This window comes from Pygoscelis adeliae, unplaced genomic scaffold, assembly GCF_000699105.1.
Source record: "Pygoscelis adeliae isolate BGI_AS28 unplaced genomic scaffold, ASM69910v1 Scaffold75, whole genome shotgun sequence".
NCBI lineage: Eukaryota > Metazoa > Chordata > Aves > Sphenisciformes > Spheniscidae > Pygoscelis > Pygoscelis adeliae.
The window spans coordinates 4,715,595-4,729,431 of NW_008824772.1; the positions used below are offsets into that span (position 1 = coordinate 4,715,595).

The 13,837-nt window shown below is 48.9% G+C and overlaps 1 protein-coding gene across 1 annotated transcript in view; it reads right to left on the minus strand.

Annotated features, from left to right (window-relative positions):
- Positions 1-10,824: 10,824 nt before the first annotated feature.
- Positions 10,825-13,837, minus strand: part of WFIKKN2 (WAP, follistatin/kazal, immunoglobulin, kunitz and netrin domain containing 2) — a 4,425-nt gene continuing 1,412 nt past the window's right edge. The window contains exon 2 of the mRNA XM_009323734.1: positions 10,825-12,840. Within this exon, the coding sequence (XP_009322009.1) occupies positions 11,329-12,840 (1,512 nt within the window). The 3' untranslated portion in view covers positions 10,825-11,328. The remainder of the gene's footprint in view (positions 12,841-13,837) is intronic.

Consider the following 13,837-nt stretch of genomic DNA (forward strand, 5'->3'; position numbering starts at 1 on the left):
CAGCCACAAAGCAAACAAACGAGCTTTTCCCCAGCCCATTGACTTTTTTTTGTCAGCTGAGGATGCAACAGCAGAATAAGGGAAAATGTAGCTTTTTCTTTCCCTCCCTTGCTCTTGCTAACTCCAACCATCCCCTGTGTGCAGCTCCAGAAGGAATGAATAAAAGTGCTTTGTTCAAGGCACTTCCACTCCAGACCATGAAGTTACTCAGCATTTGCAGGACCAGGTCATTGTTGATATTTTTATTCTCTGTCTATTTTGCTCTGCCTCAGACTGACGTATTATGGATGCTCCCAATTAACAGCGCATGAACGTGAACAATGCTTTACTCGTATGTTACAAATCAAAAGAGATTTTTTTTTTTTTTTTGTTATGTTTGCAAAAACATATTCATGTGCAGATTTTCTTTATGCAAAACTGAAAGCCCCTGAACTCCAGGCCAGAGGAGGTTTGGTGAGCAGCGAGTGTAGGAGCCTGGCTACACCACGTTATATAAACAAACTGGTGTTTTTGAAAGCAAACCTAGAGGAGTTTGCAAATGCATTTATTTAAGCAAGCAACCCATCTGCTCCTACCAATAATGGATTCGCAGACCAATTGTGTATTTGCTCAGCTCACAGGCCAACGAGTTTTACATATGTTACATGATTTGCACAAATCGATATGTAACGTAGACACACATGCTCACATCTGGAACACACGAGCCATGAAGACAGGGATTGGAATAGTGACCTAGTTAGCACCTAGCAGCATCTGGATCTTCAGGGCAAAAATATAAATTTATCTTTTTTTTTTTTTAACGAACTGTTAGATTTTATAAGGCAGACTGTAGCAATGCCTGTTTCGTAGGGCTGCGTGACTCCTGCGGGATGCGGCTACCACAAGAACGGGGCTTGGAGCTGCTTCGCTTACCTGCCTGGCCAAGAAGGAAAACTCCAAATGACATACGAACGTAGCACAGCTGGATGGAGGATCTGCCCCCACTCACAGTATTGCCAAGTACATGGAGACGCATTTTAATTCTAGCTACGGAAGTAGGGAAAAGAAAGCTTTATCCAGAAAAAGAAAACTAGTCCCTTTTATGGGAAATCTGGAATACAAGGAAAACTCGAAAGGTCCTACCTAGAAATACCTTTCTGAGCCCTGCAGGGTGTCGGGGGTCCCTGTTTCTATCTGTGTGTCCATCTCCCACCGCTTCCTCCTGGGGTGGCACCCGAGGCTCTAGAAACCTCCCTTCTTGCCAGAAACATTTCTAGAAACAGAACTTTTTTCACCACGCTCGGGAATGCTTGCAGAATGCAATCTCGAGTGGTCGGTCACGAGCGTTTGCCCTGGAGCTTGATTTAAGGAGCTGTGCTTGCCCAGCAAAATCCAGGAGCTGTTTCTGCGATACGCTCCCTTGAGCAGACTGGTGAGAAAAGTGGAGACCAGGAACTTAAATTTTATGACCTCGTAATGCCCAGAGGCTCAAACCCGTGACAGAAGTCTCGCTGGTCAAGGCAATTACTAAATAAAGGAGAAAGGACAAAAAACGCACCCAAACCTGCCCTCTCTCCAGATTACCAACTAAACAACCTGCGGGCTGCAATAATTCTGCAAAAGATGCTCTCAGGAGTGGTTTTTACAGTGAAAGTAGTCATAAATAATAATAAAAAAAATGCATGTGTGCGTATTTTTACAAAGCGAGGAAAAAATTTCTTTCTCTTTAAGCCCATAGGCTGTGAATAATTTGTGAACAAGAGAAGCAGCTCCATCTATCTTACACTGCATTTGTTACAAATCATTTGCTCATGTGAAAATCTTCTTGCCAGGGTAGGAGCAGCAAATCCTCCCTCAATTTTTGTCTGCTGAAAAACTTCTATAGCTAAACATGAAAAATCGAATCGAGAAGTAACAGGTGTGGAGGTGCAGCTCGGGATGAATATATTCCCGGGGCCTGCGGCGGAGGGGGTGGGTGACAGTGTTTATGAGGCAGCTGGTGGCTGCGGGGCAGGATTTCTGGCTGGCAGACATCGCTGAGCCACAAGGGCTAAGAATTTTGCAGGAAAACAAAAGCCAAGCCAAAAAGACCATCTCCAAAACCCGCTTCCCTCCCAGCACACCTACAGCGAGCAGGCAAACAGCCACTACCCCAGCGAAATGCATCAGAGCATCCCATCTTGGAGAAAACTTTTTCAGAGCTCGCAGAGAGTCCCTAGGTGGCAACACTGCTCCTCCTGACCCTCCTGTGAGTCCTGCCGCGGTGGATAGATCTCCGAAAGCTCCTGCTCTGGAGATGCTGTGACTAAGCGAGACCTTAAACTTCCATTCACAAATAAAAGTGAGAAAAAGAGTACACGTTTAATGCTGGTGGTGGCAAAGGAAAGCCTAAACCTGTGATCGCTGAAAGGCTCTGCCATCTGAAGGCAAATCAAAACGACCGAAACACCCAAGAATGTATTTATTTAAAAGAAATGACAAGATTTTAAAGCCAAGTTTGTGACACTGGGAGATGTGACACAGGATCTCTAAACGCTTTGGGTCGCCAGCACGCTTAGATATTTCTGTATCCGAAAGCCCAACAAGTAATTGCAGAAAGGAGGTTCAGCCATTCCAGCCTCTGTGACCAGGAGCAAGGATGCTCCTCCGGGCCGTGGCACCGAGGGACCACTCGCTCCATCCCGTCACCTGTTTGGACTGTAAGCGCTCCGCAGGTGAGGAGCATCTCTCCATCCCTGTTGGCAGAGCGCGGCCCCCTTCCAGGCAGCCCCATAATACAAAGGTGGTAAATAACCCTGAGCACAGACACGGGCTGGACAGTCAAGGGGAAAAATGCCCGCCCCACCCTGCTCCCAATATTTTCAGGGGAAAAGCATCATCAGAGACCCAGTAGAGAAGGAGATTTTGGTGTAAGTCCTGCTTATCACACCTGTTAGACGAGTAGATCTGAGAAAGCCATTAACTTTCTCCTTTTAATCTAAGTTTATTCACTGCCGACTCTCTGCGGGCCTGCTGTGGCTATATACAGCCCCTCCAGCGCCGCAGCTCTGGGTGCACGTGCTTGTGCACGGCTGTTCCTTCACCGAAACGCCAAGCCAACTGATAAAAGTAGCAGTTTTGCTATGTCAGAGATAAGATACTTTTGCCCATCTCTTGATTAGATGACTTTTGGAGCTGGCTAGCACAGTAAAAATTGTGAATTGCAAATATTATAATCAAATATACAATTTGAATTCCATCCTGAGTTAATTACCTGAGTAGTATACATCTGGTAGCTACAATAAATTACAGCAGAAATGGAGAATTTGATTGCAATATTCACTTTTCGGATGATCTGCAGGTCAAGTATTATTCACTGAAGAGATTCATGAATAATTTTGAATAACTGGACCAATATATTTAGAAACTGTGCAGTCTGCAAACAGGGAGAGAAAAAGCCTCAAATAAATTATACATTGTGTCTTTTTCCTGCAGCTCTGGAAATGGATTTGATTGCCTTATCACACTCCCTACTATATCTTTTTTTCCCCCAGTAAACCTAAAATCTCTCCTGCTATATTGCTAACCAGGCAAGGATGAAATCAGTCAAACGGGAACAAGCCATCCAGCTCGGGGGGGGGCTGCTTCCCCCTTAGAACATCTAAATCACCCAGCCGAGCGTCTGCGGAACAGTTCGGTTAACCGGGGCAGGGCGAATCCACCCGCAGCCGGGAACGCCGCCGTTTAAGCCGCAAATAAACCAGGCGCCAGGTCCCCAAACCGTGATGCCACACGCCATCTCGCGTCAGGCGCCGGGAGCAGCTGGCCGCTCCGGCCCCAGCCGCCCTGACGTCCACCGACGTCATTTCGGTGCTGAGGGATGACGTTTTTTTCTACGCACCCCAAAGATTGCAGAAATAGGAACACGCGGCTGTGTGAGGAAGACCTTGGGTCCTCCATGCTGGGGCCATGGTGGGTGCAATGATTGTGTGTGTGTGACTAGCTGGGTGACGGTGCTTGGTTTTGGCTCATGTAATTAAATTAGATGTTGGAGACCGCTGGGTGGAGAACCTGACCCTGCCTGTTTATATGGGGCCTCCTGTTGAGGCCGGTGAGACCTCCTCTGCCCCACAGCTGTCTCTATAATGTCCTGGTTTCACCTTGCTTTCTGTCTAGGGATGGAGTGACTTGGCCAAGGCCAACCTTGGAGTCGTTTCCAGACGGCGCTTTGTGATTTCCAGTGTCTTCCCCAAGCACCGTAGATGCAGCAGTTGCGGGACGCCTTCGGAAGAGACTCGGGGCTCCAGGGTTGGAAGGGTTTGTGACTGTGGCCGTGGTCCCTACTGCAGCACGGTGTGCTTGTGGGGGCAGATGGAGGTAAGGTTCCTATTTTAGCAAGATTTGACTTTATGGGGCTGGGATGTGGCTGAGATTTATCTGGTGACCTTAGGAGCAAGTCTCTTAACAGCAAGTAGCGTTTTCTTAGCGAGGCAGTAACTAACCCAGTCTGAGCATGATGTGCAAGTGCTGCTGGGTTTTTAAGAGGTCCGTAGGCTTTTGTGCTTGTTAATGGGAGTGTTGCAAGTCGTCAAGCTGCTGGTGCTGTTTTGAGAGGTGCGATGTGCAGGATCTGCTCAGGGGGCTGCCTGCACACCAGGGGCAGGCCGGACCGGCCGCCCTGGTCAGATCCATCTGTGGATCATCCAGGTCTCGAATGGGAACAGCTTGTTTGAAGTTATCATAGGAATGCACAGCGAGGTCTCACTTTCCCCCCATGTATATAATCAATATTGCATTTCGTCTGGTATTTTATCATCCCGTCGCTCAGTATGATGATGTCCTCCTACAGCTCCCCACAGTCAGCTTGCATTTTTGCAGCCCTAAATAACTTGATCTCAACAACAACCTCTGTAACCCACCTCTCCCATCCCTCTTCCAGACCATCTACGTCAAGCAGCCCAGGCCCTCGCACAGGTCCCCTGGGATGCTGCCAATGACTTCCCTTCATTGTGAAAACTGACCTTTCGGTCTCACCCTTTCTTTCTGATGTTTCAACCAGTTGTTGGCTCAAGAGGCTGCCTCGCGTCTCCCTGCAGGACAGCTAAATGTCTTTAAAAGCCTCGAGTGAGGAAGTTGCTCTAAGGCCTTGATCCCAGTCAACTCTATCAGCTGGACGATCTCTGTCCTCGTGATTGCTTCAAAGAAAGTTAAGTGTTACGGAGCATCACTTCCCTCTGTTGAAGTCCACAGACTCTTCCTCTTTACATCATATTTATCATTCAGCTGTGAGTTTTATCCTCTATTACAGTTTCTGCCAGACTTGCTGAGTTTTCATACCCAGCCGCCGGGAACCCTTTTTAAATAGAAATTAGCCCCATGGTTGCCACCTTCCATCCTCTGGTCCTGCCGCAGACTGAAGCAAAGGTTATCCACTGCAGTTAATGGTTAAGCAATTTTTTATGTGAGTACTTTTACCCTTGGGTGAATACCATCTGATCCTGGAGATTTATTACTATTGTTTTTCTATTTATTTCAGGCAGTAGAGGAAGTCATGTCCTTTACACGTGTTACAGTAACCCCCTTGGTTTGGGTGTGTTGGGAGCGGAGCAAAGGAGGAAGAGAAGGCACAAACCCCTTTATGAGTAGTTCCTTTTTACGCCAGTTAATCCAGTCCAACTACCATGTTGTCACACCAGTTCAAGGTGAAAAAATGCTCCCCCTCCTCCCTCTAGATGAATCTTTTCCTCTTTCTCTTTTCTCCAGCCTTCTGCTTTCCTCCTGCATTTCTGGCCATCGCTGGGACAAATGAGAGGTGGTAGGAATTGCCAGGTGGGACGAGACCCATGGCCCTTCCCATCCCGTAAGCACCAGTGTCTCATGCCCCCGGGGATCGTACAAGATGCCGCAGAGCGGGGTCTGGAGGAGGCTTGTCCCCACCCCAAACTGGACGTATCCTGAAACGCGGACATTCATCCCGTTGGGTTTTGCTCTCATTGCCGCTGTCAGAGCTGCTGTGGCCACGGGCTTCTGCAGCACGTGCAGGTCCACGTCCACCAGCAAGCCTGAGGTTTGGAGGAGACCCTCCAAACCGTGCCGGCTGGGCTCACCATTCAGCGGTTGGATGGGTAAGCACCCAGCGCGGGCTGGCACCGCGGAGGGTTGGCTGAGAAGAAAGGTGGCCATAGGGATGTGCACAGAGGAAAACACTGAAATCGGAGAGTTTCCTGACTTTGAAACCTGAACCGCATAGCAGCCTTTGGAAGACTTTCAATTCGCTCTCTAAACTCTCAGGGCTGAATGTCGTATCGTTTGCCCAGCCATAAATAGCTGTGAATTAAACGGGCTGCGCCGCTTTTTTGGCTAATAGAAATGTCCGCTAGTGCTGCAGCGTTATCTTCATATCCCACTGGTGTTTGCATTGTAGATCAGGAGCTCAAGCTGACTTTTTTTTTTTTTTTCCTTTTTCAAGATTTAAAGAGCTGGCAGAACATTTATTCAGTTGTGCAACCTCAATTCAGAGTATTTCTCAGATCCTGGACATGGGGCTCATTTTTTGTCCTTTGACAGCCGCTGTAAATCAATAAAGCAGTTGGAGGTCACTTGTAGTCAATCAGTAACCAGTGCCGGCGAAGGGGAAAACACTAAATATTTGGTATAAAAACACAGGCTCTAAACTCGAAGTTCTCGCTCAGGGTGACATTTTTGCTGCCGTGCCTTTGGAAGCCTGGCTCCATCCAGCCTCGGGGTAGATACCCAGCCTGGCCATGATCTTTTCCTGGTAATTATCTACACGGAGAATTTCACAGCACGTGCACACTGCAGGAATTACAGCAAACCGGGGCGCAAGGTGCGTCAGGTGGAGGAAGTGGGTCTCCTGGGGCAAGGTGCTAATTTGGTGCCAGCTGAATTACTCCTTTTTGCAGGAAGACATTAGGTGTTGGCTGAAGCCGTGCACGACCTTCGTCACAGCCACCTCCCTCAGGAACCGAGACCCGTGGCCAGGCGGTAATTCTCGCAGGGGTCCCTAATTCCCTTTGAAATGACTAGGAACTAAGCTTTTAAATACCTTTGCCGTCTGAATCGTATTCCAGTGATGTCATCATCTCTGTATGCTCCTAGTTCTGGAGCTGGTTGCCCGTAAAAACTTCTGCCTGACCTCACCTCAAGCCCCTGCAAGGAGAACACACTCAATCTCCTCTTTCCTTTGACCTCAGCCGCTCTGGGCTTTGCGGTGGTGCAGGATCCTATCTCTGAGCAATCATCCAGCCATCTCTCCGTGTGTGCTAACACGGGGCCCTCGTGCCCTGCACCGCCAGCCGTATACTGCATCAGGCCCTATATGTAATCTGGATGTGCTCTAACAGTCCCTGTGCAGAAGCTGCACGCCATCGCTTTTTTGCTGCTATTTTGTCCCCCTGTTAACAGAGCTGGGCTGCACAGACGGTTTGCACAATAACCTGTGGCTCATTTTTGGATCCGTATCCTGGGTGGTTTCCATTGAGCTCTAGCCGCAGGGTTTGCGGATTCATGTGTTGCACTTTCCATCTTCGCTCCAGACTGGGAGGTGGGCACGCCGCGCTGGAGCCAGCGGCTCTGCGCTGTCCTCCTGCCTCCCCAGAAGTGTCCGTCAGATCCGTCCCTGAGCCCTGGGGAGCTCCTGCATGTCTCGGACCCAGCTAACGTGGGTCTGCTCCCTTGCTGCTTCCCGGACTGGTGTCTGTGGGAAATGCTGCTTCCCTGGTGTCCGCACGCGGAGGAGAGCTTTGACAGCGGCCGCTGGCCGAGGCCGCGTGGCTTTGGAGGTGGCATCTTTCCTCCAGCTCTTCCCCGGAGCCTCAAACAGGTGCTCATGCTCCTTCCTAGCCTGCTGCCGTGCAAGGAGAGGAATCAAGCAGGCTTTTCCCTTTCTCTCTCTCCTTTCATACATTTAATACAAACTTTAAATACTGGCATTTCCTTCCAGCTTTCTGACAACCTTGAGAGATGCACCCCAGAGAGGAGGATGGGAAACTGAGGGCATGGGAAAACAAAAGGGACTTTCTGATCAGGAGCCGCGTGCAAGTACCTATTAGCCTTGCAAAGGTTTTAACGGCATCCTTTAGTGCCTGGCTCTGTGCGTAGGCTTTCCTACGCAGGCTGGCTGACTGGTCAGACTTGAATTTTAGGCTTCTTAAGGGTTTAATAAGAGGCTGAACTAAAATACTAGCTTTGAGTGGAGAGCTAAATTCTTCAAGGTCAGAAGGTGGAGAGGCTCGGGGTTAGGGTCAGTCCCATGCCACGGGGAGGTGCAGTGCTCCCAGCATGGCCAGGGATGGTTTTTCTGCTGACGAGCAGGCGAGGGGGTGCCCGTGGCACTGCTCCTTCTGCCTCGGGGCAGACGTGGTGTTTCTGTGCAGCGGAGCACAGCCCTGCGCACCCCTGGGGGGCTCCCAATGGGGCTGGTCACGTCCAATATTTGTCTTCTCTGGGTGACCTGTCACTGTGGGGCTGCTTGCTGGCACCGAGCCGGTCCCAGCTGACGCACCTGCATGTCACCACAGCAGCTGAATGGATCAGCCTGATCCGTAGCGGAGTGGGGACCACGTCCCCGTGCGGGGCCGGTGTGGGATGGCGGCTGGATTTGACGCTTGCCCGTGCGTCCCACAGACACCGCAGAGCCGTCCCGCAGACACCGCGGGGCTCAGCCTGGCTCCGTAGGTTTGGGCAGGAGCTACATGAGCGTGGCCATACCGTGTCTGGGAGCTGGGCTGGCCTCTTCAGCATCCCCTCGCACTGCACCATGTTGGAAAACTGAACCAAAATGTCCCCCAGGATCCCCTGTACAAGCAAGGCCCCTGGGTCTCAGCACAGCAGATCACTTGCACGCTCACTTTGCTTTACGTGCAGGCTCCGTTCCCAGGGGTTGCACCGGGAGTAAAAGTTAAGACTGCATTTTAGACCCCAGGCTTAAGCACTGTAATGCGCTAGCTGGAGAAGCAATGAATCGTGCGCTTTTTGCTCTCAGCTACGTTTGCATCCCAGCTCTTCTGGAACAACCGGGTACATGTCTCCCGAGTCACTCCAACACTCCCACTCTTGCAAAATCCTTTAGCTTTTGGAAAAAAAAATAAAGCCAGTTCTTCATTAAACCTTCATCCTCCGATGCCTCTCTGGCAGAAAGTATGGCAAGAACAAGACACTTCCTACAGCTTGCTTGAAAAGTGACAGATGAACCATTGAAACAGTGGCACTTGCCACAGCCAGGCATGATCTGGCGGAGGTGCTAACTGCTTCGGAAGGCGGCGGGGCTGGCATTTCCCAGCTCCAGAAAATGGTCTTTACAAGAACATACACAAACGTTATGGACTTATAACTGGAGTTTATCTGATGTACACTTAGGAAAGGTCCAACAAAAAACCAAGCAGGTATTTTCTTGGTCAGCAAGTCTGATCCTCCTCTCCCTCCCACCCAGCTTCTTCTGAAATTATACAAATAACCGGAGATTTAGATCCACTCCTGTTGCCGGAGCATTTCGGACATAACCCAAGCCCAGACCACTGGGAGAGAGGCCCAGTTCTCCATCATGCTGTGGTCTCTGCCCATGGCTGGGCTGCGGGCACAGGGCATGGGAAGCCTTCACGGGAACCAGAGCTGGCCCCACGTTCAATGTTGTTACCTTCACTGCTAGTTTTCCTCCCTGTTACTGCAGGACACCCAACGTGCAGAGGCTTTGGGGGGTTTAGAGGCTTGCACGTCCTGTTGAAGCCCAGCATCTGCCTATTTAAACTCCTTCCCCCAGCCCTTACCGTACCCAGCCCCAAGGCATGTCTGCAAAAGCAGGTGCGTGCCCACCGCCGGACACGAGCCACCGTCCTGCCGCCCGCCCCGCAGCAAGCCCGTTAGATGGCACCACGGAGTAGCGCCTGCTGCACCTTCCTTTCTCTCGCCCAAACGTGTCTTGACACCAGTCCAGCCTCGAGCTGGCCTTTTCTGCAAGGCAGCAAGCTCCGGGCACCGCCGTAGTGACTCGCCAAACCCACCGAACAAAGAGCAATGATAAGGCTCGCCGTGGCACGCTCGCCCCTCTTCCCTGCAATGACAGTCCTTAGCGGAGGCAGGATTTTTCCAGGATTAGCCTTTTTTTTATTTAAGGATTTTTGCATGTTACATTTTTGGACACACAAATGTTAAAATGATCAATCCTATGTGTACGCACGCGCCCACACCCACAGCCCGTGCTGTCTCTCTTAGGGTATTTATTCATACGCGTATATACGGTGGCCTGGCGGAAAATGTTTTCCGTGGTTTGAAAGAATGCTCTGAAAGGGTCAAACTGAGAAATGCCTTTAAAGCGTGTCCACCCTGTGTGTCTGTCTCTGTGCATTTTGGTTTCAGCAGCTTTGTGGCTGTGTCATATAGTCTGTAGACTGTGTATTGCACTTTTCTATTTTGAATTTTGTTCTGACTCCTCTTACTTTACTCTCTCACCTATAAAACCAGGATTTCTGATGAAAATAAGCAATAAATTACTGCGTACGTTCAGGTGTAAAGGATTTTCAAAAGCAAGACAGCCGGCAGCACACCGCTGTCCTTCTGCCTTGGACTTTTTGTGATAGACAATATATTGATTAAAACAAAAATAGGGAAGTGCAATGGAATAAGGGTGTTTGCTGACCTTGTTCTGATGACAGAAAAGTCGTTTCGGGGTGAGACTGTGCCTTGAGCTTTTGCAGGGACCTGTTGTCCTGGGCATAGGATCAAGGGAGTTTTTCTCTCAAGTAAGGATTGCAAGTAGGTAGTAGTTGCCATTTAAAAACGAGGTACAATCCAAAGAAAACTGCTAGGAAAATTTCAATTGAAAGAAGCAAATTCATAAGGCATAGATTGGTTAAATGTGCACAATTGTAAATATAGACAATAATTTACAGGCTTTTCTCTTGAAATATTAGTGCTCCTATGAGGAGACAAGAGTGTGACTTACTTATAATGACTTCCCATAACATTTCCATACTGTAAATGAGACAGATTAAGTTGACATTATACATTACTTAGCTGTGTACCAATTAGCTAAACAAATGCTATGAATTCCGTCATTTATGATGGAAGCTACATAAAAATTGTATAATTACTGCAGTGAGTCATCTAGTTAAATGGCACTCCTATATGGACGAATTGATTTCAATGCAAGATTAATAGCCTTTTGCTGCTGTTTTACGTGCTTGCCAAAGACCATACTACATTGTTGCTAAGCATCATTAATGGATTAAAATAAGGGTTCTGCATAATTCCTACGGTGTATCTTCAAACAGCTTGTTTAGTTTGTGCACTAGCCTAGCGCTTGTTAGCCCTACGTAACACACGGGTCTGGAAGGCTGACACGTGTGAAGGAGGTTAATGCAATCCTAGGAACTCTTTCAAAAGCTCACAGGTTTTCTTGTGGATGACTTCGCGGAGTTTCCGCACGCGCCGGATGCTGGAGGTCCCCACAAAGCTGTCTGGCTGTAGGACAGCCATGCCGTTGTGGACATCTCCCATGATGATGAGCTGGCCATCCACTGTGGTCATGTTGGGACACGGGCAGCTCCAGTCCATGTTCAAAAGCGTGATTTCTAGTGGTTCCTTCCCCAGGAATTTTAATCCCATTTTTTCATCTTTTAGAATCTCCTCCACTGTCACCAGGGCATGTCCTGAGTCTTGGTCTTCGGTCAGCTCTGTTATACGGCCCAGGATAACAAAGTCGCTTTTGCAGAAGCTTGTCACCAGCTTTTGGCGTGGTTTGCAAGCTTTGCAGTGCGTGTTCTTCGGGAAAGGGCACATCTCTTCGCAGGCCTCCCGGCTCTCAAAGTTGTTCTCGTTGCCTCCGCACCCGCCATAAATGAAGGACTGGCACTGCTTTGTCAAGCTGTTATAGGCCCATCTGGGCTCATAGGCTTTGCAGTGACCTTGGAGGGCTGGCAGATTGCAAATGTTGATTGGGCCGTTCATGCACGTTAACATACAGTTCTCGTAGGTCTCAAAGTGGTTGAGGTTGCTGTTACAGTTCCCATAGATGAAAGTAAAGCAGTTGTTTTTCTTTGCGTCATAGTACCACCTGGTCTGCTCTTCCCCACAGTCTTCGCTGTCCGGTTGCTTCAGGCACTCATCGGTTGGAAAATGTGTTTTGTTTTGGGAAGCTTCTTTGGATGTAGGTTCTCCTTTGATGACTGACAAAGGGAAATCAGCCCTGAGAAGGCCACCGCTGTTTTTGGCGGTGCAGGTGTAGATGCCTGCGTCTTGGAGCTGGGTGTTGTAGATGACCAGTTGGGCGATGTTGGTGACCACGACGTTCCCTCTGACGTGATTTGGCTTCATAATGACTTTGTCTTTCCCATCGACCTGCTTCTCCCATGTGATTTCTGGCTTGGGTCTCCCTGTGACATCACAGAGGAAGCTGACGGTCTCTCCCACGTAGACGGACTGATGGACGGGGTTGTTCACTAGAGCAGGTGGCAAGATATCAATGACCGTTGTCTCAGAATAGGCAGTAGTAGGGCGAGCTGTTGTTTCTGGTGGGATAGGGCTGGTGTTTGGCCAGGTAAGATGGTACCTACAGGTGACTACATTCAGTGTAATGCCTTTGATGCAAGCTTCTGCATCCATGTAGCACTTGTTGTAGTAGGTGAGCCCGTCAGAGGCACAGGTGAAGCTCGGCTCCTTCTCACACCTGTCCTTGCACTTGCAGACGGGTTGCCCGTCCCAGATGTCACACTCTGAGCCTTGCTGGATGCACATGAAACGGTCGCAGGTTGCCTCTTTGGGCATTCCCACCGGCCCTTTTTTCCCCTTGACGTCCATGTACCGAGCCGCCACGCAACTCTTCGTTCCACAGACATTGGGGCAGCACTTCTCAAAGGTCTCGCACTCCTGCGGGGAAAGAAAATAACCCGATCATTACTGGGGACAAAGTGAAGTCCTTTTTAGAGACCCAGCAAGCAGGGAGCCCAGATACTTTCAAGGTGTTAGCTCAGGGGACCCGGTCTGCCACAGATGTCTGTGGTCCAAAACTCAGTGTCCCCGCTGGCAACAAGTGCAAACATCCCTCCAGCATCTCCTGAGAGGTGTCTAAACACACTGCGGTTTCTGAAGTGCTGCAGGAGAAGACTCTAGAGAAGGAAAATTTATTTCTATTTCTTAAACACTAACTTCATCATAAATCTTTCCTAGAGTCACATGGACTGCTTGACTACCAAACCAACAACCCCCCTTCCGCACTCTCCAAAATGCCTGAGGACAAGCCCTGAGAAACAAGAGCGGATGGAAGGTCTTATCATATGGCTGTAGGCAGTAATCCTTCTTATTTTCCACAGAAGTATGTAAAGTATTATTTGAATTCCCTGAGACTAACAACCTCTTGGAGGTGAAACTGCCAAGGATTTGTAGTTGTTCACATTGTAGAGGAAATAATGGAATATCTCAAAAGTAAGGAAATTCTTGCTCCAAAAATAATTTTTTCTATGGTATTTAGAAAAACAAACCCAAACCAGCTCATTATGGTTTCTCTGTCCTATTTTAGTCCTATTTTCAAATGCAGCATCGCTCTTCTGGTGATTTATTACACCCCATCTCAGCTACAGTCAGCTCTAAATTGCGGTTAATTTTAGCAGAATTTTCATCTTCTGTGCAGAGAAGGTATTTGATGTGTGTGATCACAGCCGCTGTGTTGTTATGGATTACTTTAAGGGACCACAAACGCTGCTACCATGTACACAACGGGGCACACTTCCACCGTGTGTTAAACCTCTACAACCCCCCTGAAATCCAACGGCTTTCTCCATAAGTGAGAACAAAATGTTTTTTAAGCTACCAAACTAAATAGCTTCCCCTGAGTCCAGTATCCTTTCCTTATTGGGAAAAAGATTTC